This window comes from Accipiter gentilis, chromosome 4 (genome assembly GCF_929443795.1).
Source record: "Accipiter gentilis chromosome 4, bAccGen1.1, whole genome shotgun sequence".
Lineage (NCBI taxonomy): Eukaryota > Metazoa > Chordata > Aves > Accipitriformes > Accipitridae > Astur > Astur gentilis.
In genome coordinates this window covers 21,037,127-21,059,681 of record NC_064883.1, presented here as the reverse complement: position 1 = coordinate 21,059,681, position 22,555 = coordinate 21,037,127, and the positions used below count along the sequence as shown (strand labels likewise).

Genomic DNA, 22,555 nt, shown 5'->3' with positions numbered 1-22,555 from the left:
GGTAAATAATGGAAAAAAATCTTTAATTGCTGTGAAGGAGCACTCTGAGTACCCAAATTAATTCAATTACAGTTTCCACTGTTGTAGAAATAGTGTATTTATTTTAGAATACAGTGAGAATTAAATGGCAATTTCTAATGATTCTGAGTAGGTGTTGGTACAATATCAGCACAAAATACTGAGCATGATGTGAAGGAAAATCCCCAATGTGTGTTTCTGTTTCTTTTCTCATTTAAAAAGTGTCCTAACTTCCAGTGGAATATAATCAAAGTGTGCAACTCTCTGGTAATGTTTTGGGGAGATATTTTCATTGCTCTATTTTAGAGATAAATTAGAACAATCTATAACAAAAAAAATATGTGAATTTCTGTCTCTATCCTCCCCCCCAACCCTGCCACCCCATTTCCTGGTTCCTGGGCAGGAAGCTACAGGTGCTGTTTTCACAAAACTTTGTCAAGACTACTTGAAATAAAAACACTTTTATTTTTCTTACCATCATTCAACACAAAGTGAGTTTGTTGGCTCGATCAGTTTCCGACTGGGCAAATATCCACAGTGTTTTTTGAAATCATTCACGGCTGATGCTGGCCCTGAAGCCATTCTTTCAGAGGCTCCCCAGAAAGCAGCCTGAGCTCTTGTTGGGGTGCAGGCTGAACCACAGGTGCCTCTAGACCCAAGTCCTTCAGCTTTGTGTCTTCATGGTTTGGATGAAGCAGCCTGAGAAAAACACCGGTCCCATACATGAGACTTACTGTTAGGAAAATAAGTTTCTGTTGTGCTTTACTGGTACTTTATCACCAGGTGGAAAAGATATATGGCTCCTAAATCAACTTTACAACCCAAATGCCACTGAGATTTGGCCAGCTAGATCAGGTGAAAAGATTTCCTTCATGTCCGGGAGTATCTGTCAGATAACATCTGTAGTATGCTGTGTTAAAATATTTCTGCTGAGAGGAGTTTTAGGTTTTGTTATAGTCAGTATCCTAGTGATGCAAGTCTAAATGCTGTCACATGTGATTTCCACATTTCTCATGATAAAGCATATAAAAATAAGCAGACCAGCTGCTCACCTACTGCCAAAAGCTTGCTTCTGTATATTTGTCAAACACGGCACGTATACCTTATGATTTAGGTTAAGATGCCTGCATAATTTTTTGCCTGCAGCTCTTTGTGTTTCCTTCTAAAAGCTGTGTGCATTCAAAAAAATTTAAATTAATTCAAAGTTAATTAGTCAAGATTGAAATTAATTCAAGCATGAAATATTTCTCTGGGGACACAGATGTGAGGAAGTGGCCAAAGCCAAAGGAAGGGACAAATTAAATGGTTAGGTATACAGCATTATTTGACCTGCATCCACATAAACCTGTCTTGAGCAATGTTTTAAGCACACTTTCTGTAATTGCATGTGTTCTTCCAGTCTTTGCTGGCTTGGCCTTTTGAAAATATCTCTATTTCAGTTTGCATTTATATGAGGGGATGATAATATCCAATAATCAGTACTGAAGCGTCAGCCAGTTGACCAGTGCTGCAGTTCTCCAGCGATGTGGGTTGTGTTTGTATGTGATAGTATAAGGGGAGGTGTTGCCCCACATCCCCTCTTCCATCCAAGCCATCTGCCCTTGATTGCCCCACAGCCCACTCCTCCCCTCTGACTCTCTGCAAATTATCTGAGGATGTGTGTTTTCTGAACGTTTATTTTGAGGAATGATACTTTTAAAGGAATGAGATTGCATGCCTGAAAGTAGGTTAGTTTTGTTTAGAGTCTTATTCATGATTGCAAATGGCATGTGTGATTTTTGCAAACAATTTGTGTCTAAAGTGTCAAAAGCTTTTGACAGAACTCATTTCATTTCTTTGCAAAAATAGTTTCAAGTGGATGGTCCAGTGGCTAAGAAACAACTGTGGATATCAGTATCTGGACTGTGGTATTCTTTTTTTCTTGTTTTTCTTGAACCTAGAGGCATGCACTGTTTGTGGTTTGCGCAGCGAGGCTGTCTTCATTTTTTTGTTGTGTCATGCAAGGAAGATCTTGTTTTACTCGACCTGGCAAACTTCACCTGGTAATAATTAAACTTTGGCTCTGTTAAACAATTTGAGTTTTACTGAAAGGCACAGGAGCAAGCAGGTCATAATCTGCAGAAATGATGTAAACCCACTTCTTTAATGCCTTAGGTATTCTTCTGACTCCATTTAACTTCAAAGTTAGCTTTGTATGTAGGCTGTGAACCACTTGGCCCAGTACCAGCCATAAGAAGCACAAAACTCTGTTAGTACATTCACTTCGTACTTTTGCCAAGATCCATTAAAACACTGGGATAACTTTCTGTACGTACTACATAACCTCTTTCAGGCATTTCCCTGGATGTTATCCGGTGAGCATTAACAGATGTTAGTACAAACAGTCAAAGAGGTGTTTCACCACCTGTAGCTCAACATCGGGGGTCAGCATCCTAGAATCTGAGCATCTAGGATATGGGAATATAGAAGTTAAATGTGGGCTCTCCTAGATACTGTCCTGGTGTGTATTTTGTTACTATTGATCATGAGGCCTACGTTATTCAGTATAAGAGAGGGAGAGAGATGATAATTACTGAATGAGTTGAACATTCAGTATATACATTTCTCAGAATTTGGTGAGAGAAGTGAAAAAGTGATTTTCCTGTTACCAACAGTGAAGTATCCTTATTTCTGTGGCCAACTGGGAAGCAGAAAGCAGCCATATATGGGCTGAAATTCTCCGAAGAATGTGCAATAAATAGATAGTTCGGAAGAAGGCTCTGCAGGGTCTCATGAGCGCAGCAGTTTGGGAGGGAGAGGAGTCTATTTCCAGCTCAAGAAATAGTTAGCACCACAGGACTTGTTTATTTAGTGTGGAGAAAAGACTAAGAGGAGTAAGTTCTTAATAAATTCTCTCTTTATGAAACATTGTACCAGTAAAATTGTGGTCACAGATTAAAGGCATCAACTTTCTATTGGGAACTGGTGTTTGTTTTGGTGAGGTTTGGTTTGGGGGAAGGAGGGTGGCTTTTCTGTTTTGCATTTGGACCCTCTTGTACGTGCTGACCCAGGTGCACGGCGCACTTGGCAGCATGGCAGAAGCAGCCTGTGCCAGCCCCTGGTTTGGCTTGTGGAGGTAGGCAGGGGTGGGCACTATACAGCTGAGTCCTTTTGAGAGCTATTGAAACCACATCTGCCTTGTGCCAGGTTGGTAGGCATGGGGAGGAAGAACAAGGTGGCAGAAGCGTGAACGCCCAGTGCACCCTGCAGTGTGGCGCCCTTTGGCACGGAGCCGGCTCTGTCCGGGAGTTACTCCCAGGCTTAGAAGTCAACTCCAAAACTGCAGATTGCCCATTTTGCTCCCTTCCCAACGCCATGGAAATCTGGGATTTTGTGGGGTGAGATGTCCAACCCTTGTGCTCTGAAACTCAAAAGTGTTGCTGAACATAGTGGCTGTACTCCAGATGTGTTTTGCTGGCAACAGCTGGAAGGGAAGACAGCAGCCTGAATAGAGGAAGGGCAGTAACCAGGCAGCTTAGGACATTGACTTTTAGAAGGTGTGCGGCAATAGCCCAGTCGCGGGTTGCCCAGGGGCTAGACTTGGAAATGCCATAAAATCTGGAAGAAGACCAGATTTTTCCAGTACGTGTTTTGTCAGATCCTAGGGAAGTCTAAATGCAGACTGGATGCAAGTGCCCTGAACAGAGCTAATGTCCTTGACACTATTTCAGGCAAACAGAGGGGAAATGAGGTCTCTCCTGCTTGCCTGTCTTGTGTACCGTGTGTGGTCATTGTGAACGGATCACTAACCTTCTTTGGCAAGATCCCTCTGAGGACAATCCAGGTTTCCCTTCCTGTCACTTTCTAGAAACTGTACCCAGAAATGTAATAAATGATGAGGGGGAGCTTGCCACTTTCATAGGTCTTGAGAGGCTTAAACCATCCCTGATGACTTCCTGTTGTAGTAGTTGTAATTGCTAAAAGAATTGTTTATATTTGTCTCATTGCATCTGTTGTAATAGTTGTGGGTGGGTGGATGTCCTGGTTTCGGCTGGGATAGAGTTAACTGTCTTCCTAGTAGCTGGTACAGTGCTATGTTTTGAGTTCAGTATGAGAAGAATGTTGATAACAGACTGATGTTTTCAGTTGTTGCTCAGTAGTGTTTAGACTGAAGTCAAGGATTTTTCAGCTTCTCATGCCCAGCCAGCAAGAAAGCTGGAGGGGCACAAGAAGTTGGCACAGGACACAACCAGGGCAGCTGACCCAGACTGGCCAACGGTGTATTCCATACCATGGGACGTCCCATCTAGTATAGGAACTGGGAAGTGGGGGCAGGGAATCACCGAATCACCGCTCAGGGACTGGCTGGGTGTTGGTGGGCGGGTGGTGAGCAATTGCCCTGCGCATCATTTGTACGTTCCAATCCTTTTATTACTACTGTTGTCATTTTATTAGTGTTATCATTATCATTATTAGTTTCTTCTTTTCTGTTCTATTAAACTGTTCTTATCTCAACCCACAAGTTTTACTTCATTTTCCCGATTTTCTCCCCCATCCCACTGGATGGGGGGGAGTGAGTGAGCGGCTGCGTGGTGCTTAGTTGCTGGCTGGGTTTAAACCGTGACAATGGAGAATACCATCCAACATGAAGTAAGAAAATAAGTGTGTTTTCAAAATTTTCCCTGTACAGTTTTTTTCTTTTTAAATTAAAGTTTTTAGACAAAAGTAGTCAAAGGTGTTTCTGTTGGAATGTCTGTGTTAATAACTTTTCAAATTTATTTTTCAAATCTAGATCATCGACAAGGAGATTAATCCTTTTGTGGACAAGTGGGAGGAAGAAGGACAGTTCCCAGCACATAAAGTATTTAAAACCCTGGGACAGGCTGGATTCCTTGGTGTGGATAAGCCAACAGGTAGGAGAGTGTATAACTCCTGGGTATTAATGTTGACAGTGATAGACTCATGACATTATTTTAAATTGCTTCTGCCCCAGATCAAAACATGGTTCAGAATTCAGTGTAAAGTTTACTTATATTTCTCAGTCACAGGTGTGCTGGTTACCAACTGTGCAAATACAGAAAATAATGTTGCTGAGTGCTGAAGTTGATATTTTCCTAAATATAAATGTTGAAACCATGTGTGACTGTTATTTTAAAGACAGTGAAATGAATGTCACTTCAATTTTCAACATTCCATCTGTATAATGACTTTTCTTCTGGATTCAGACACATATGGAATAATCTCAATCTTCATTATAGAAAGTTTGAAGGTATTGCAAGCGTTGTAAGGTTTGGTTGTTTATACTTCCTTAACCTGTAACCTCTACATCATTTTAATGTATTCTGTCTCGTCATTCAGAGGATGAGGTTTGTGTGGCTTTTAGACCATTATATCCTAGACTGTCTTTAAAATGCACTATTCAGCCCACAGAAACATGTACAGAAGAAGCAGTTGATGATATACACAGCAAGAACAGAGCAAGTTTCATGTGTACACATATATATTGGTGAGGAAAAAAGTCAAGAAGTCCAGAGGACCAGGAGGTATTTCTGCTCTTCAGCTAAAATACCTATTCCCCTCTTTCTTTGTTTGTATCGGATGTAATTTATACTTGTTTTCTTTTCAAATGCTACTGTTATGTGTTCTTGTCAGAATTCTCTGGGGTTTTTCCCCCCATTTTCTTATTTGTGGTTAAAACGTTTAAAACAAAAGCAGGGTTGCATAGGTAAACCTTTAGCAATTGTGGTGAGTTCAGAGCGGCCCAAAGTGACAATGTTTGAAAAGTTAACTGCATATAATTGTCTATATGGAGCAGCTCACGCAACCTTAGCTGTGCCGCACCACATCATTATGTTGCTAAGGGACAGGGTTTGAACTGTGGAACAAATTATGTCTTGTCACCACTTACTTTCAGAAGAAATTTTTCCTCTTGAAATGAACTTTCTTACTCTTGTATGTTCCAGTGTGAAAGGTTTTTTCTGTAGCTGTTCAGCTGTTGGAGCTTGCAGAACTGTTTAGCTGTGATTGTCCAACAAATCCAATTAGGTCAGAGCTGGTATTTCTTTACAAAAATGCTGACAGTTTGAGACTATACTTAAGATCTATTTAAAGGACAAATGGGATTACTGGGGGAGGGAGAAAACCACCTCTACCTTCTGCTATAATTGTTTGACAGGCAGATTTGAAATGTGTCACAGTGGGGTCTCCTTCACACTGCTAGTATTCATGTTGGTTGTAATTATGGTGCATTGCATTGCTGCCAGATTACAGCCCCGTCTTGTTGTTATGTTCATCTCAGGACATGCAGAGGCCTCAGCTGGGGTAAGGAACCTCGGTGCTGAGCATGCTGCTCTTACAACATTGTGGAGGTGAGAACTTTGTGCAATGCTCACAAAATAGCTAGGATGAGAAATAACTGGAGTGAAATCTAGCGAATAAGGGACTTGTGGAGGCAAAGATGGGCACAGAAGGTTGCGTGCACTGGCTACACTTGTCATACCCATGGTTAATAATGTTTTAGCTTTCGCTTTGACACTTGTATCTAGCTGTTAATCTAATTTGTTGGGCCTCTGCAGCTGCATTTTATAAAAGCTGTAAAAAAATGGATAATGCTCTCAGCAACATGTGGTCCATCTCAGTCCATTTTCTGGATCAAGGTATTGTTGGGTACAGAAAGTGCACCAACTCCCTGGAACATGCTGCCTTTGCAGCATTCAGTTGTGCAACAGAATGTTACCAGATCCAGCTTTGCTCTGAAATGGTATAGTACCACCAGGTACATTCTGAAAGTCCTGAAACTTTCTCATGATAGTAAATGAAACAGTTAGGTGTGTAACAGCGCAGTCTCAACATCAGGACTTTGGCAAAACCTGAAATTCTTTATCTTCTACACTTCTACAAAGTGCTTATGCTTGCTGTATGATTACTGTGTACTGGTAGTAGTAATTGAAAATAAAACTAAAGGTATACCTTTTATACTCTGCTCAGCCACTTCTATTATTTACCTGCTGTGTGCAGAGGAAGACAGGTCTTAAGACATTTGAGAAAGCCAAGAGCAGCCGGGAGTTTTGGAGGGATGTTGGGGGAGGTCTGGAGGAGAGAGGTTAAGTTGATTTGAAGAGAGCAATTGCAACACAGAGCCATGTGAGTAACAACCTGCCCTACTTTCTCTTTCCAGCACAAACCAAAATTATAATTGTCATGTTGTATCCCTTCAAACCCAGATCATAACGCATTCTTTTTAAAGGAGGCTGAATTTTTCAAGTTAAATCACTTCAGTAGCGGCTGCAATTTTGAAATATAAGTTTTTCTGAATTTGTTTTCCAAGGTTATTCTGTCAAGTACAGTGGGTTTTTTTCCTGTAAAATTAATTTTGAAGCTTTCTGATTGGGCAGAAACAGGTCGCAAACTTGTTTTGCTTAGATAGAAGGAAACATCTGTTGGAACTTGGATTTGTTGAAACTGGACTTTTTCCTGTGTAAACACCATTCCTTTTATGAACAATGAGCTGCTTAACGGGAGTCAGGTTTTTAAAAGAATGTGCCTTACATGTGTCCCTTATAATTGGAATCTTTCTCTGTGTGGAGAACTGATTTGGGGCACTATTTGTATTGCAAAGGCTCCATCAATTCCTACCATATGCAGTTGTGAGCTACAAACTTGTCAAGGTTTTTCCTGTATATTTTTTTGCAGTTGTTTATGATTGTAGCGAGTATTGGTTGTAGTACAGTAGTTCAGGATGTTGGTTGGAGGTTCCTGTAAACACTGTGGGCAAGGTCCAGCCATGCGCCCATAATGGGAGAATCTTTAAGATGGACAGTGGATTTAACTGACTACACTGTCTGGTCAGTCCTCTGCCAGAGAAAGATTCTTCTCTTTGAGCCATTTCTCTACTCAGGTATTCCTTACATGACTCAAAAATAGTGCATATGCTGGTTTTCCTGGGGAAAAAGTGTGTGTTGTTCTGTTATACTAGGAAATTCTTCCTACTAGTAAAATACATGCTGAAAAAGTGAACATCATTTATGCATAAAAAGTGTCTTTTTGCTCTATGCAGAATGTGTTTTACAGAATTGCTCACTTCAGCCTGAAGTATTTAGTTTGAGGGGGAAAAAAAAGCCCCAACATCTCTATAAACTTATTATTCTTCATTTATGTTTACTGTGTGTTTCTCCTTAAATTATAACGTTTCTGGGCTATTGAGGTACTGACAGTCCCAAAACTAAGGGCAGAAAATATTAGGGTAGGCAGCAAAAATATTTTAAACAGTCTTGGTAGTTGGCCATTGTCTGTTTTGCTAAGGGAAGTGGGCAAGACATGTTCTTTGGAGTGTTTTATGTGCAGATTAGATGAGATACTGGAGTAAAAGCTTAAAAGGTCTCTGTGGTCATTTGTGATCTTATGGTTTATGAATCAAAGCTTTGGCTGTTGCTAAATTTTAGGATGTGTTGCCAAAGGTACAGACTCAAAATGTACTGTTATGTGCCTGTGTATGCCAACGCAGATGATTAAAAGTTGTTTTTATCAGCTGATGCAAAAGTACACTAATCCTCCCATAAAGGCTCAGGGAAAGCAAAGAGGAGGGGAGAGAAAGGTTTGTAAGAGGGCAGTGTCTGCTGTCCTGCATATTCACATAGCCTCGCTGTGAGGCATAAGCGATAATGATGCCTGCTCTAGGTATTTCATTAGTGTTTTCACTGTCAGTCCTGTAGGAATATTTAGCAGAATGTATTAGCATGTAGAAATAATTATGACAGATATGTCCAAATAGTAACCTTCACTTATTCCCATCAAACTCTTAGCAGTGCATTTGCAGAAATATGTTCTTAAATATATCAAGAAAATCAGGAAACTATGTGGTAAGACTTGTACATGGATGAGAAAGTACAGTTGCACACTATCTCCTTCCCCTACTGCTGGGTGATATGCTGGATACGGGACTGGAGAAAGTAATAAGCAGTACGTTCTTGTCACTTGAGACAGATAAGCATCTGAAGAAACAACCCAAATGTTTCAAATGATTGATTGCACTGCAATTGGAAAATGATGCAATATCTTTCCTTAAGAAAGCCTGTTTATTGCGAGTGTATCTGTGTCGAATGTGGGAATATAGATCTAGACTATCTTTTAAGGTTAATTTGGTTGTTTTCTTCACAAGTTCACATTTCTCTGGTAAGGCGAGACCTCGTGAGAGTTTGGTAGTGGAGAGTCACTTGGAAAGAGTGTGTGTGTGGGTTCTTTCTCTTTTTTTTCCTTTTTCTCTTTCTGTAATACTAAGCCTTCTTAATATATGGAATGACCAAAAGAAAGACCTGGGAGGAGCAGTGAATTCTGTCACTAGAAAGGGACTTAGTAGTGCAGGTGAAACAGGGTTTTATGGCCTCTAAGAGTAACTGAAACAAACTTTTTCAGGTGTATCTATGGATAGAAGCTAAAAGGAATGTATTTGATAGAAGAGAATTCATTTGCCCAAAACCTTTTCTGTATGGCAGGAGTGGACCAGCTGCAATGCTTGAGCTTGGTTTGATACATTTAAGCTTAGCTAGCTGAACTAATCTCTTGATCTCTTTCTCTCTTACAAAGGAGTGCAGTAGTAGTTAGTTAATAATAGTTGTGCTCTGAAAGTTTGAGAGAGAAGCCATTGTGCCACGTTTTCAGGTACCAATGAGCTGGTAAATCAGCACTCTGAAATGTTTACCAGCTATGAGATATACCTGGTTTGTCATCAAGAAATAACCTCAATAAGCCTCTAAAAAAACAATAGACCAAAATTAGTCACTGCTTTATTTGAATCAGATTGATGACAAAGTTAGTGATGGATGGCAGTGGTTTGGAGACCTTGATCAAATAAGCATAAGAAACTTCAGGTGCTTATCTGACCACCTCATTTTGGTAGATTGCATTGAAATCTCAGGAAAACAGTTTTTTGTATGTGTAGATATAAGTTCTGTGTGGGTGAGACTTTTTTTCCCTCTCCTCTTATGAAATGCTGACTATTCAAGTCCTGTCTAGCATCTTGCAAGTGCAGGATGAAATGCAATTGAAAATGGTAAGGAGGAGACAGTTTGTTTGCTGCACTTCACAGATCATCAGATATTTCTGATGAAACAAGGAAATAAGCACTTGAGTTCATCTTTGAGTTTTCTTGACTCTGAATATGACTTAGAAACATGAGTGCTTCATTCTTCATGGGTGGTTAGGAATTGCAGCAGTACCTCTGGGAATATCTTGTTCAGCTATCAACAGCAGTTTTGTAGAAACACTGAGCAGAGAACAGACTTACTGAAGGACAGCGAGTCTTTGTGGAAGAGATAATCTTCCTTTAAATGTGTTGTCGATAGAGGGATCGGATTAGCTCCTGGGATTCTGCTTTTGTAGTTCAGATAAGGCAAATCCTCACACTTGTGACTTGTAATGCAGGACACAGCAGTAACTCATCCAGTTAAAGTATACGTATACCAATACCTTACAGGTAGATTAGGAATTTCTGAAATCTGGTACATGTACCACTGGTAGTTGCAGGTTATGTCAAAGCAGTATTGAGAAAGAAATTAAAAATTCCTCTTTCCTGGAAGAAGTTAGAAGTGTCTAACTGGGAACAAATGCTCAGCTATGTATGTGCAATTAAGTGCTTGAGCTCTTGATGCTCGCTTCTCCTCTAGCATACTTGCCATGCCAAATTTGCTTCTGGGTATCACAGGCTTCGCACAAACTGGCAGTATGCCATGCCAAATTTGCTTCTGGGTATCACAGGCTTCGCACAAACTGGCAGATCCATGTGGTGTCTTGAAGCTGATGAGAACTTAGTCTCCACTTGTAGCTAAGAGACAGTTAGAAACAGCCGTCCCTGTTCCACCCCGTTCTGCATGGTTTGCAGGGTTGTGCTCCAGGTGGTGGGGGAGAGTCCATCCTTCTCTTTTGTACTTGATTTTAGGTTAAGCATGCACTAACTTGAGTGCTTTGTATGAGGCTTGTTAATGAGGTTTCAAGGTTGCACAAAACTCTGTGTATTCATATACCAGTTATGTGTCTTTAGGGGAATGCAGTCCAGAAATAAAGATGGAAAAGCCAGGGAGGAAAAGTAAAGATACAACTGTGATGTTGTTGGAAGGCCACACTGAAATGGTGTCAGAACGAGAACCTTGGTTTCCAGAATCCAATTGTGGTCTTATCTACTGCCTAACTGGTTCTGTCTTTTTTTATGTACTAGTGCCTCAAGCTTCAGGACAGACAAATCTCATCACTAGCTAGAGTTTTCTCTTCTCCCTAATGCTGAAGTTGCAACAATAATAGTTTTCTTACTTCTATAAAAGAGTGAAAAGAGGACCTCCATACTGCTCTGAGGTCCAGGTGCTGAATCAGGAGCCAGATCTAACCTGTGAGAAAGAACTAATTTGACTAGCTGGCACTGAACTGGACCAAAAGCCAGATGGTGTTTCTTGACATACCATCATGATTAAACACTGAAAGAAGCAATCAAGACTCTTAGTAGTATCTTGTGATTGTTTCTTTGGAGATCAGTCTGTTTCAGAAGCTGTGGACTAAACACTCTTAGATTGAGTAGAATACTTCAATTAACTTTTGTGACTTGTTTTATCCTTTTGTAGGGTGTTCTTGTTTTTGTTTTCCTCCTGTTCCCATGCTTCTGAAGCTCTCTGTATATAACTTTGGTTTGAATTTCCTTCAGTTTTGTGGAAAATTGTTGGGTTTGGGGGTTTTTGAAGAGGCAAATTTGGTAAAAAAAAAAAATTGATGTTCTTAAACTTATAATTGTGAATAGGAAAAGAGTACATAGTAAAGAGAGCAGCTGAATAGATTAAAAAAATACAAAATATAACACCTGAAAAGAATATAGAGGTTGAGACATTATTAAGTAAGAAATACTCTTTGGGAGTTTCCATTAAAGGTATTGAGTATATCCTTGTACTTCTGTGGATCGAATAGCAAGACTGTCTCTTGACAGAACCTGGGTGAATGAATGAGCTTATACTAAAATAACATTGGTATTATAAGTCTCCTTAATTTACACATAACTGTCTTTTCCCAGTCTCAAAAGTTTGATGCTAGATTCTTGACATCTGTCATATACCCAGATGGCATAATCGGAAAGCTTTTTGAAAGGTATAAATTCACCTTTTATGCTTTGAGACATGTCAGTACACTGAGTGTGGAGAGCATAGGAAAATTAGGTTTCTGAAATGTAGGCTTGATTCTCTTTTACCCACTCACTTTTGCATTATTAACTGCTGGGACTGAAGGTTGATTTCTTTCCTGGGGCTGAAATGGGGAAAAATATTGTAAAACGGTCATTCTGAGGTTGAAGTGGAAAATCTCTGAAGAGCTGTTGACTTGTCAACACTTGCAGATCCCATAGGTCAATAACCAAATCACAATCTTTGAATGACATATGGCTTGAAGAGAAGGTCAACAAGATTGCAGTAAGACTGTGTTGTTCCTAGGTAAGTGTTTCTATCCCCAGCATTTGAGCAAGATAAGAAGCTGGTGTCCAGCCTGTGCAAACCAGAACACGTGTAGCTGAATAAGAAATGAGGAAAGAAAAAGACAAGAAATGTGTTCAATTTTGGTTCTCCTATTCTGATCGAACGCTTCTAATTCCTAGTGACCCAATTCATGCAAAATCATAAGCATCATTAACAACCTAATCCCTGGAGATCTTGCATAAGCCCTTTAGTCACTCCAGCATCTGTAGGGAAGTTCAAAGGTCCCCATACCAGTGAAGTGCCTTTTCGTACAAGTGAAAACCAGGTCTTTACAATATCTGCCTCTCTTTCTGACAGGTGGCTAACATTGCAAGCCACCTTTGTAAATCTTGTCGTTACCCTTGCAACACAACTGTAGGGCTTCCCCTGCTGTAAACGGGACTCCTGGTGATAGCTTTAATCCTTTTTGGCATTTACCCCAGAAAGGAGGACAGGCAAAGGCATGGACCCAGTATTTGTGAATCTGCGTGTGACAGGCACCTTGCTTACAGGATAAGTAATGCACACAACACTTAATGACTTCATATGCTACACGGTAATAAAAAGATGTCAGGAAAGGATAGCAATATAAGGAATTTAGCTCCTTGGGGCTTAAATTAGGTTAGGCTTAAATTAAATTAAATTAAATTTAGGCTTAAATTACTTAGATGAGGTTAGAGCTGGCTGTTTGCAGCTTTCTCATTTGATGGACTGGAACAGCGAGTTTTGAGGTTAAGATGCAGAGAACTGAAATTGCTGTGTTTTTAATCATGCTGTATTGTGTGGAATAGATATCACCATTTCACAACAAACCTGGAAGTTAACCATATCCAGTTATATAGAATCATAGAACCATTTAGGTTGGAAAAGACCTTCAAGATCATAGAGTCCAACCATTAACCATGCCCACTAAACCATGTCCTGAAGTACCCCATCTACTCGCTTTTTGAATACCTCCAGGGATGGTGACTCAACCACTTCCCTGGGCAGCCTATTCCAATGTTTGACAACCCTCTCAATAAAGAAGTTTTTCCTAATATCCAACCTAAACCTCCCTTGCTGCAACTTGAGGCCATTTTCTCTCGTCCTATCTCCATCCACCTGACAGAAGAGACCAGCACCCACCTCACTACAGCCTCCTTTCAGGTAGTTGTGGAGAGCGACAAGGTCTCCCCTCAGCCTCCTCTTCTCCAGACTAAACAACCCCAGTTCCCTCAGCCGCTCCTCAGAGGACTTGTGCTCCAGGCCCCTCGCCAACCTGGTTCCCCTTCTCTGGACACGCTCCAGCACCTCAATGTCTTTCCTGTAGTGAGGGGCCCAAAACTGAACACAGCACTCGAGGTGCGGCCTCACCAGTGCCCAGTACAGGGGGACACTCACCTCCCTGCTCCTGCTGGCCACACTAATTCTGATACAGGCCAGGATGCCTTTGGCCTTCTTGGACACCTGGGCACACTGGTGGCTCATATTCAGCCGGCTGTTGACCAGCACCCTCAGGTCTTTCTCTGCCGGGCAGCTTTCCAGCCACTCTTCCCCAAGCCTGTAGCGCTGCATGGGGTTGCTGTGACCCAAGTGCAGGACCTGGCACTTGGCCTTGTTGAACCTCATACAGTTGGCCTTGTCACATCGATCCAGCCTGTCCAGATCTCTTTGTAGAGCCTCCCTATGTAGAGCTCATGTTTATACTGCTTTTATGTCTACTTTGATTTCATTGTTTACCCTCATGTAATACTGACACGCACATCAGAGACTGAGTGATATCCTCTAATAAGTGAAGGAGGAAATGAAAAAAAAAAGGTTTTATTCCAAAATACTTCTAAAGTCTATTAAACTGATCCGAGAAATATTTGGAGCCTACACTCTGGTGTGTTTGCACAACCATGTTGAAAGTCTTTTATAGGCTTAGTCTAAGTAATGCACTGATTTGTAGATTTGTCTTCAGTCCAAACAATCAGTCCATGTGCCCTCAGTTTCTCAGTTGATTAGTAAATGTTAAAAACATGTGAATTGTTTATGAAGTGAAGATATGTTGGAGGCAGGACGGAGCGATGCTTTAAAACTTAAAAACTTGTTCTTTTGAGTGGACGATCTGACCAGTGCAACTGTGTGGCTCATTTGTGGGGAGGCAAGCAGGTATTTGGTGCCATCATAACTTGAATTGCATTATTTACTGTGTGCTTCGCAACTCTGTATGTAAATTCCCAAGTGGGCTGTGCAGACTGAGCTGGAGGCTCAGGTGTGTGTGACTGCTCTGTCCAGATGTAATACATACCCGATATGGAAAAGTAATATTCTGTCCTGCATAGTACTTTATAGTGATAAGCATGATTGTATATACATTACAAATATATATATATATTGCAGTAAAGTATGTTTCATTTTATAGATATATTTGTGTATAGAGAGAAGGAATTTTTGATGATTTTTGTTCTTTTACACATCTATAAAGCTTTAAGGAAAGAAATATTCATCTAGTCAGTTTGGCCAAATGCTGCCCAGTTGTTTGGGTTTAACATATTTCAAAGGCCTGTCCCTGTTTTCTGTGCAAAGTTCACATTTCAAATCTTGCTATTTAAAGTAACGCTGCTGTAGTCCAGTGCTGAGATACCATAAGCACTACTCAGGAGTCTTGGTGCAATGGGGAGGCTTTCTACAGTGAAGATTTCACTACTACTCCTGTCAGACAGTTGCCACTGCTGCGGGGTTTGCTGGTGAGAAAGCTGCTTTGAGGTGCTCAGAGGTATATGCCTCAAACATCTGAATATATGGAAACCCACGCTCAGATTTGGAGTTGGTAAGAGATTCGTGTTTGTCCCCCCACACCTGTGGTTCCCTCGAGCAGAGGACAGCTGTCAGTTTGTGACCCAGCCATGAAGCTCGGTCTGGGGAGCACCATGCCGCCCGCTGCACCTTCCTGACCCCAAAGCTTTGGCAGTCAGAGACTGCTTGTCCTGGTCGTCTTTTAGGGCATTTCAGCTGAACAGACTTCTTTTGGGGCTCTTGCTGTTTCATTCACAGGGATAAACAAAAGTGATAAATGTAGTATTTTAAGTGCTCAAGAATGTATGGGCTGATTATTCACAGATACTGAGCAGTTCTGATCAACATTTTTTATTCTTTCCTGGATTCATTTTTTTGATAATTTTTTTTCCTCTCTCCAGAGGAATGATGTCACATTGTGCCTCCATTGGATGAAAAAGGAGCTGTAAATTAGTGTTAAAAAACACGCCACTGAGATTGTCACCCATACCGTCTCCCTACAGCCTCAGACAGCCGCACATACGTACAGCAGAGGAGAAGCATGGGCTCTGTGCTTCTCCTGTGGTGCTGTTATGAGAAGCAGCGTCCTGTTCCCCAGCATCGCTCTGACATTTGTTGGCAATTACTCAATTCCATAATGCTTCCCAGGAGCTGAGGTGTTTGGCAGTGCCTCGGGACTGGCAGTCTCCCTAGGGTGGCCAGGCTGAGCTGTGCCTGGAGCTTGGACCTACCAGAAAGAAGTTATCTGTCTGTCTGACCTGCAAGTTTTCTGTCCCAGCCAGTGCTCAGGGTTCTTGCCCAATGCATAAAATTATCTAATCTGGAGTCTTCTGTACACCACTAGATGAGTAATCATTATTTTGGTTTATTTTCACATGAATAAGGATTATTCATGGGTCAGAGAGTCTTTACAATTAGGTTCATCACTCTGTTCCTAGAAACCATAAATGGTCTGCCAAGCAGACAACTTCTTAGCAAAGCACTTAGATATATGCTTAAATGTTGTGCTTTAAGAAAATAAGATGTGAGAGTGCCCTTTGCTAAAAGAAGAAATAAATCTGGAATGCAAGTTTATCCAGTCTTTTTAAATCTATCATAAAATAAATATTTGGACTTTTTCTCATGGACAGCATGTTCCTGGCAGTTAACAGAGTCGACCAGAAAAGCTGGTGCTCCTTGGCCTGTCATCTACTCCTCAAAACTTTGACCATGCAGAACAAGGTACCTTTAGCCCTTTTATTTAAATATATGCTTAAATGCATTAAATGTCTGGTCGTACTGGTTTGGTTCCTAAGGGACATGGCTGTGAACTGGTTGCCAGTTGGTATCAGGTAGTCACACTTCAGCAGTTTTTCTAACGTAATCTATAATGTTCTAGGAGAACACTGCAAATGTTTCCTGCAAACTGTAATCCAATATAGAGAGAGCATTGATAAGATATGATGAATTGATAGCTATTTTTCTTAGAATTTTGAACAAAAGCAAGGGAAATTCTTTGATTTGCACTCAAGTTTTTCAGCTTTTCCTTTTTTGTGCAGCTCAGGACCAAAAAAGAATATAAGTAAATGTGCCTTTTTAAAGCTGCTGAGGGATTGGTTTGTTTGGTTTTGGCAGGGGGATTATTTGGGGTTTTTTGGTTTTGTTTTTTTTTTTTTTTTTTTTTTTTTTGTTGTTGTTGTTGTTTTTGTTTTTTTTTTTCAAGTCTGCTTAGGTAAGATGCTCTCTCTGCAGACTAGCATCCATATCCTGGAAGTTTTGTTTATCTGGTCTCCTACATGTTTTAAAGAATGGTGCAGAGATCATCTTTAAGTGGAAACGCACACAGTTAACATTCAGGGCAAACTGGATCAGGTGTCACTGCAATCTCAGTGAGGAATGGGTGTACAGTGGAATGTAAAAACAAAGGATGGGAAAATATCACAACTCCAAGGCTCTGAAACAATATCAGTCTTTAGGCGTGGAAGGAGCACTGAGCAGGAGTGGTTGATTAAGTCTGCTGGGCAGAGTTTGTTGCAGTCTTGCCTCTGTGGTGTGGTGCCAGTGAATTCTGAGCAGCTGTCTCGGTTATTGTGCAGCTGACCTTGCTGGTGGAGGCCTCGGGAGGAGACGCATTAGAAGTTTATTGGGGCAGAGGTTGGGTAGTGGGCATGGGATAATGGGTTTTGGGAGGAAACAGGGAGAAGAAGCTGCAAGACGGTGTGAAGATTTGCTAAACACTTTTATTCCAGGTGTGTTTGGGTTTGTGCTGTCATTTCAAAGTCATGATCATCTGGAGGCGATACAGCTTCACCCTGTTTGAAGAGAAGAAAACAAAAAATAGGAAAAGTCTGTGTCTGTTAAAAAAGAAAAAATCATGAAAAGTAAGGCTGAATTAAAATTTCATTTTCTTATTGTTTTCCTTCTCTCCACTCAAGAAACCCTTTAAATACTTTAATCTTCTATTTTATTTTTTTTTCAGTAACATAAAGAGCTTGGAGCCTTTTTGGAAATCAGGGAGTTGTTAAAAAGTATCTGTTTAAGTATTTGAAGTCTTGGCCACCTGTAAAGGACAGTGTGATAAGGAAAGTGTTCTCCTAAACACCAGAGTTGTGCATACACTGAAATTTAATACCACTTTTCTGTTTTACAGAATCAGTTTGGAAATCAGACTTCAGTGTCACATTTTTCTTTTTTTTGTTTTGTTTTGTTTCTCAAGCAGATGCATGGGAGACCGTTTGGGACAGACAAAGTATTTCTTTCAGGACAGTGGCATCTCGTGAAGAACATGCATGTTTTTTACCTTTCTGCCTCTCCTGGGGTAGCCTAAAAGATCTGGTTTCTCAGTCATCTCTAGTGCAATAGCTTTTGTTTTCCATAAGACCACAAACCTGCTCTGTGATCTTGTCTGCTCTGGGAAATGTCTTCAGTGCTGGGAAGCAGGAGCCAGGAACACGGCATGGCTCTGGCAGAGGGCAGGGACTTTTTTTGCATAGGACCTTTGAAACACTATGACCTGTGTATGTGCACTTTCCTTGAGCCTGTGAAGCTGGCAGAAAATGTGCACTTGCCCAGAACTTCAAGCATTTACAAATTAGCTTCGTTTGTACAGCTGAACGAGGAAACAAAGGGTGGAATTAGTGGAAAAATTTCCTTGAATGAGTATCACAGGGACAGGTATTTGAGGTTTTTTATGGCATCATTAACTGGTTTAAAAATCTCTGAAGGTGACTTTAGTCAGCATTTCTTCTGTTTCCTATTTTGTACGTCAGAGGAAATGAATGAGACTGGCTTACCCTCGCTTTACTATTCAAGAACTGGGGTCTCTTGGTGAAGTGGAGGATCAGTGAGTAATATGCCTGCTGAAAGGAATTCTCCCCCCCCCCCGCCCCCCTTTTACATTATTTATAACCTGTGAAACTCATCCCGCAGAAATCACAAGGAGCAAAGTTTAATAGGAATCTAGAAGCTATTACATACTTTTCTAGATGGTGGGACCATCCACAGTTACTTCAGGGAGAGTAATTGTATTTCTGATCATCAGCTGCTCACTCACTCAGCTGGTAGATACACCATTTCACAGCTTAAACTCTGTGGCCTCTGCTGGCTCACTTAATACCCCCCTGAAGAGCACATCTAGCCCTGCTCTGTGTGCTGGGCTCTAAGTCTGGAAGGGGTAAAGTAGCACATAGGTGGATAGTAGCAACTAGGTGGATTGGAGCTTTAGTCCCAGGAAGAGGTTGTAGTTTTATGCCAGAAATCTGGACTTTACCTCATGACGTTAGTAACCCTCTGGGCTGAGATGTGGTATAGGAAGTTGGTCACGTCAACCTGCCTGAGATCAGAGTTTGGCCTTTGGTTATGGCAGACGATGGTCAAGGGTGGTTTGTCCTCCTCTGGGTGGAGTTTAGGGCTTCACTGAGATGCAAGGTGCAGTCCTGGTGCTTCGGCTGGACAGCATGGGTACGACTGTGTAGTTGAGGAGGATGGCACATGGGCCTGAAGAGCTTTAGAAGAAGGTCCAATTTTCTTGACTGAAACATTTCTCTCTACCTGTTGACCCATAGGGAGCTTTGCAGCTGCGGGACTGTGATGGAAAGGGTTGAATGCTCTTAGCCACTTGAGAGCTATGTGGTGAGCCCCATCTGAGGCCAGGCTCAGGTGGGCACCTCGTCAGAGCCCTCTCTGTGCACTGGTGGAGAAGGAAGATGGCATCACCAGAGGGAAGATGACATCAGGCTGCAGCTAGCTGGTCCAGAGCTGCTAGGGGTTCAGGTGGAGCTTGCCAGAGCCAGAGCTCATGTGGGATGAAAATAATCTCCTGGGGACCTGCTTCTAGCAGGAAAATGTTTGCTCCAGGCTCAGTTTTGTCAGGAATGAAAAGCTCAAGTAATTAAAAAAAAACAAACCACAATGGATATTTCAGATTTTCAGGATACTCCCCCAGCCCAAGAGAGGAAGCTTTTAATTTTTGCACTTCCCTCTTTCTTCATATATTGGAATGGTTATGATCACATTTTTTACAGGTCATGACTATCCATATTTGTTTCGTAAACCTTACCAGTTCTTTTCAGTCACCTCTGTCTACTCATGTTTTCCCACTGAGCCTCTTACCTCTTTCTTCTTGCATTTTTCCCCTCACTTAAGAGGATTCAGGTGGGTCCTTGTGTTACTTCTCGAACAACTGCTATTTGTGGTTTCTTCTTTTTTAACTTACTTTGGAAGGACTGAGGGTAATAAAAATACTTTGCGAGAAACTAATGAAATTCTGGGTGTAAGGGAGAAAAAAAATCATCTTATGTGGTCAGATATTCTTGGTATTACTAAAGGCCTTAAGGCCCTGAAGGCTGAGAAAACTGAGGGTTTTTTTATCATCTACTTGCTGGGGATTTATTTGTCAAAACCAGTGCCATTTAAAAGAAATTTAGACAGATGGACTTTGCTTTGTGGGGGAAGCTTATTAAAGATTAAATTGCGTATTTTTTCCTCGAGCTGGTAAAATGTTGTGTTTTCTTTACCTGGTCTTTTATTTGTTCTTGCTCAAAAACCTTTTAAGGAGTTTTATTTTGGAAGATAAGTAGAATACCTTACTCCTTCGGCATTCTAATAGAGATTTGCTTTCCAAGCTCAGGCTAAATCCTGGTATTGTGGAAGTCCATGTTTACAAACCAAAACAAAAAAACCCTCTGAATCCATTTTACTGGCTTTTTGAGCTCTGTTTGTTTTAGATAGAATACTGAGGGGTTTTTCCCCTTTTCTTCTAAGGGAAGCAGAACAGGAGCAATTTGCTCTTCTGTAGCTGATGGAAAGAAGCTGTTAGCTGAGCTCGTCACTCTCAACGAGTCAGGAAATTCTTTCCAGTCCAGATGCTTCCTGTGCACAAGGCTGGTGTCATACTTGGCATGTGATTAAAAAAAAAAAAAAAGAAAAAAAAAGAAAAAAAATCACACTCAGACTGCTTTTTATTTTGTATTTAGCCAGGTCCTTTGGCACCATGGAGGGAGGATAGGCTTGCTGGTTGAACAGTATCACTGTGCTTGGGGTTGTTTGGAAGAACAAAAAGGAACTATGTAAAATGTAATAATTTTTTTAGCTGTTGAAAGCCTCCCTTGGCTTTCTTCTCCATGCCACCTGTATGCTGTCCTCCTTGAAGTCATAGACTAACTCCTATTCTGCATGTGTCAGGTTCTGCATTGCTAAAAATAGTAGTTATGGCAGCTGACTATTGTGGCAGTGCTGCATTTCAAAGGGGGAGGAGAAGATGTTGGCATCTTTGCACTCTGTGGGGGATTTGAGCTGACCACGATACGTCCTCTGACCCCTTTGTAGATTGTATTGTCTTCTTTACATGCCTCTGCATGGGAAAAGTTGTGTAAACCATATGTCCTGGTTTGTGCTTGTAAAACCTGTGGACTGGTGGACCTGTAAAAGAAAGTATGATGCACTGCTACCTTTGGACAGGTCTCTCCTGGATTTCCAGTCACCACGCTAATGAGATGTCTGGATAAACCAGATTCTCTCAAGGGTAAAAGCAGTTTCCTATGCTTTCTCCTTATCTCCTTCTGAACACAGTGTTGGGAATCCCATCCCCTGTCTCTGCTGAAGTCGTAGCTGGATGTCATCAAGTCCCATAGTCCCCGAGGAGGATGTGGAGAGAGGAGAATACAAGAGGAAACAAATACCAGGAGGAAAATTCTTTAAGTAGGAATCATTTCAACAGGAAATGTTCTGCTACTTTCAGCAAACTTGCTTTCTAACTATTTTCAAGATGGTAATTTCATTTTATTCTAGTTTTGCATTTATTTCTTGCTACTGAGAATCCAGTTTCTTCTGTCCTAGAATAGAGATGTGTATTTTGGTCTTTGAAAACCTTGTCTGCTATTACTGATCATCAGCTCTGAGTCACCAGCTGATCTTTAATGTACAGAAAAGGTGTTAGGAGTTCTGCTGGGTGGTACTTTAAAACCGAAGGAACCCTCAGTTTTGGAGGTGCCCACTGAATGTGCTTGTGCAAACTGATGTGCACAAGAACTGACCTGGCCCATAGACTCACTGCACTGTGTAACCCCTAAGCAACTCCAGGAGTTTCAGAGTTGCACCTGTCTGTGATAGACCAGAATCTGGCTGTTGCAGTTTCTGTGGTGCTGCCTGCTAAATTACGGGAAGGAGGGAAAAATGCCATTTTTCTGTTTGGAAAGAAGAGAAACAGAGTGGAACAGAACTAATCAGACTTTCTCTGAGGATATTTTTCAAGAAGTTTAGCTATGTGTCTCAAACAGAAAACATGTAAATGTAGAGAATTCCAAAATCTTCCAACTCTGATCTTGCTAAAGCTTTAACAGGTTTTAATTGCTCCCAGGTTTAAGGCAGGTGACTTTAAAACAATCTAATATTCCAAAACTAAAAATACGAGATGATTAACTGGAGATTTTTACCATTGCAGCCAGTGACCATTATCTAGATCTGTAGCAAAGTGTGGTTTCTGCAAGGAAAAGTATGGAGCAAAGTGGGGAGAGTGGAGAGGGTGGGGTGTGCTATGATGTACCTTGTGCCTGCATGATAGGCAGGAGACAGCATCATGAATCAGGAGACAGCATCAGGTCTTCTGTCCTACTTGTGAGCTGTCTGGGGCTCATGCTGAGTATTGTGGATGCAGCTGCCCTGCATGGCTTTAAAACGTTTTGCCTGGATTTGGGTAGATTTGTGTTTGTCCTTTGGTGTGGTGTGGATTGTCTTCCACTGATGGATTTAGTGAGGAAAAGCTGGATAGAGAGTGGGAATGCTGACACGGCTGGTGGTTTCGGGGGGTGAACCTGTCCCCTTGCTTGCCACCGAGTGCTGTA

At 41.3% G+C, this 22,555-nt stretch overlaps 1 protein-coding gene across 1 annotated transcript in view; it reads left to right on the top strand.

The window, feature by feature from the left end:
- Positions 1-22,555, top strand: part of LOC126037799 (probable acyl-CoA dehydrogenase 6) — a 95,421-nt gene that overhangs the window by 13,084 nt on the left and 59,782 nt on the right. The window contains exon 2 of the mRNA XM_049798582.1: positions 4,790-4,910. Within this exon, the coding sequence (XP_049654539.1) occupies positions 4,790-4,910 (121 nt within the window). The remainder of the gene's footprint in view (positions 1-4,789; positions 4,911-22,555) is intronic.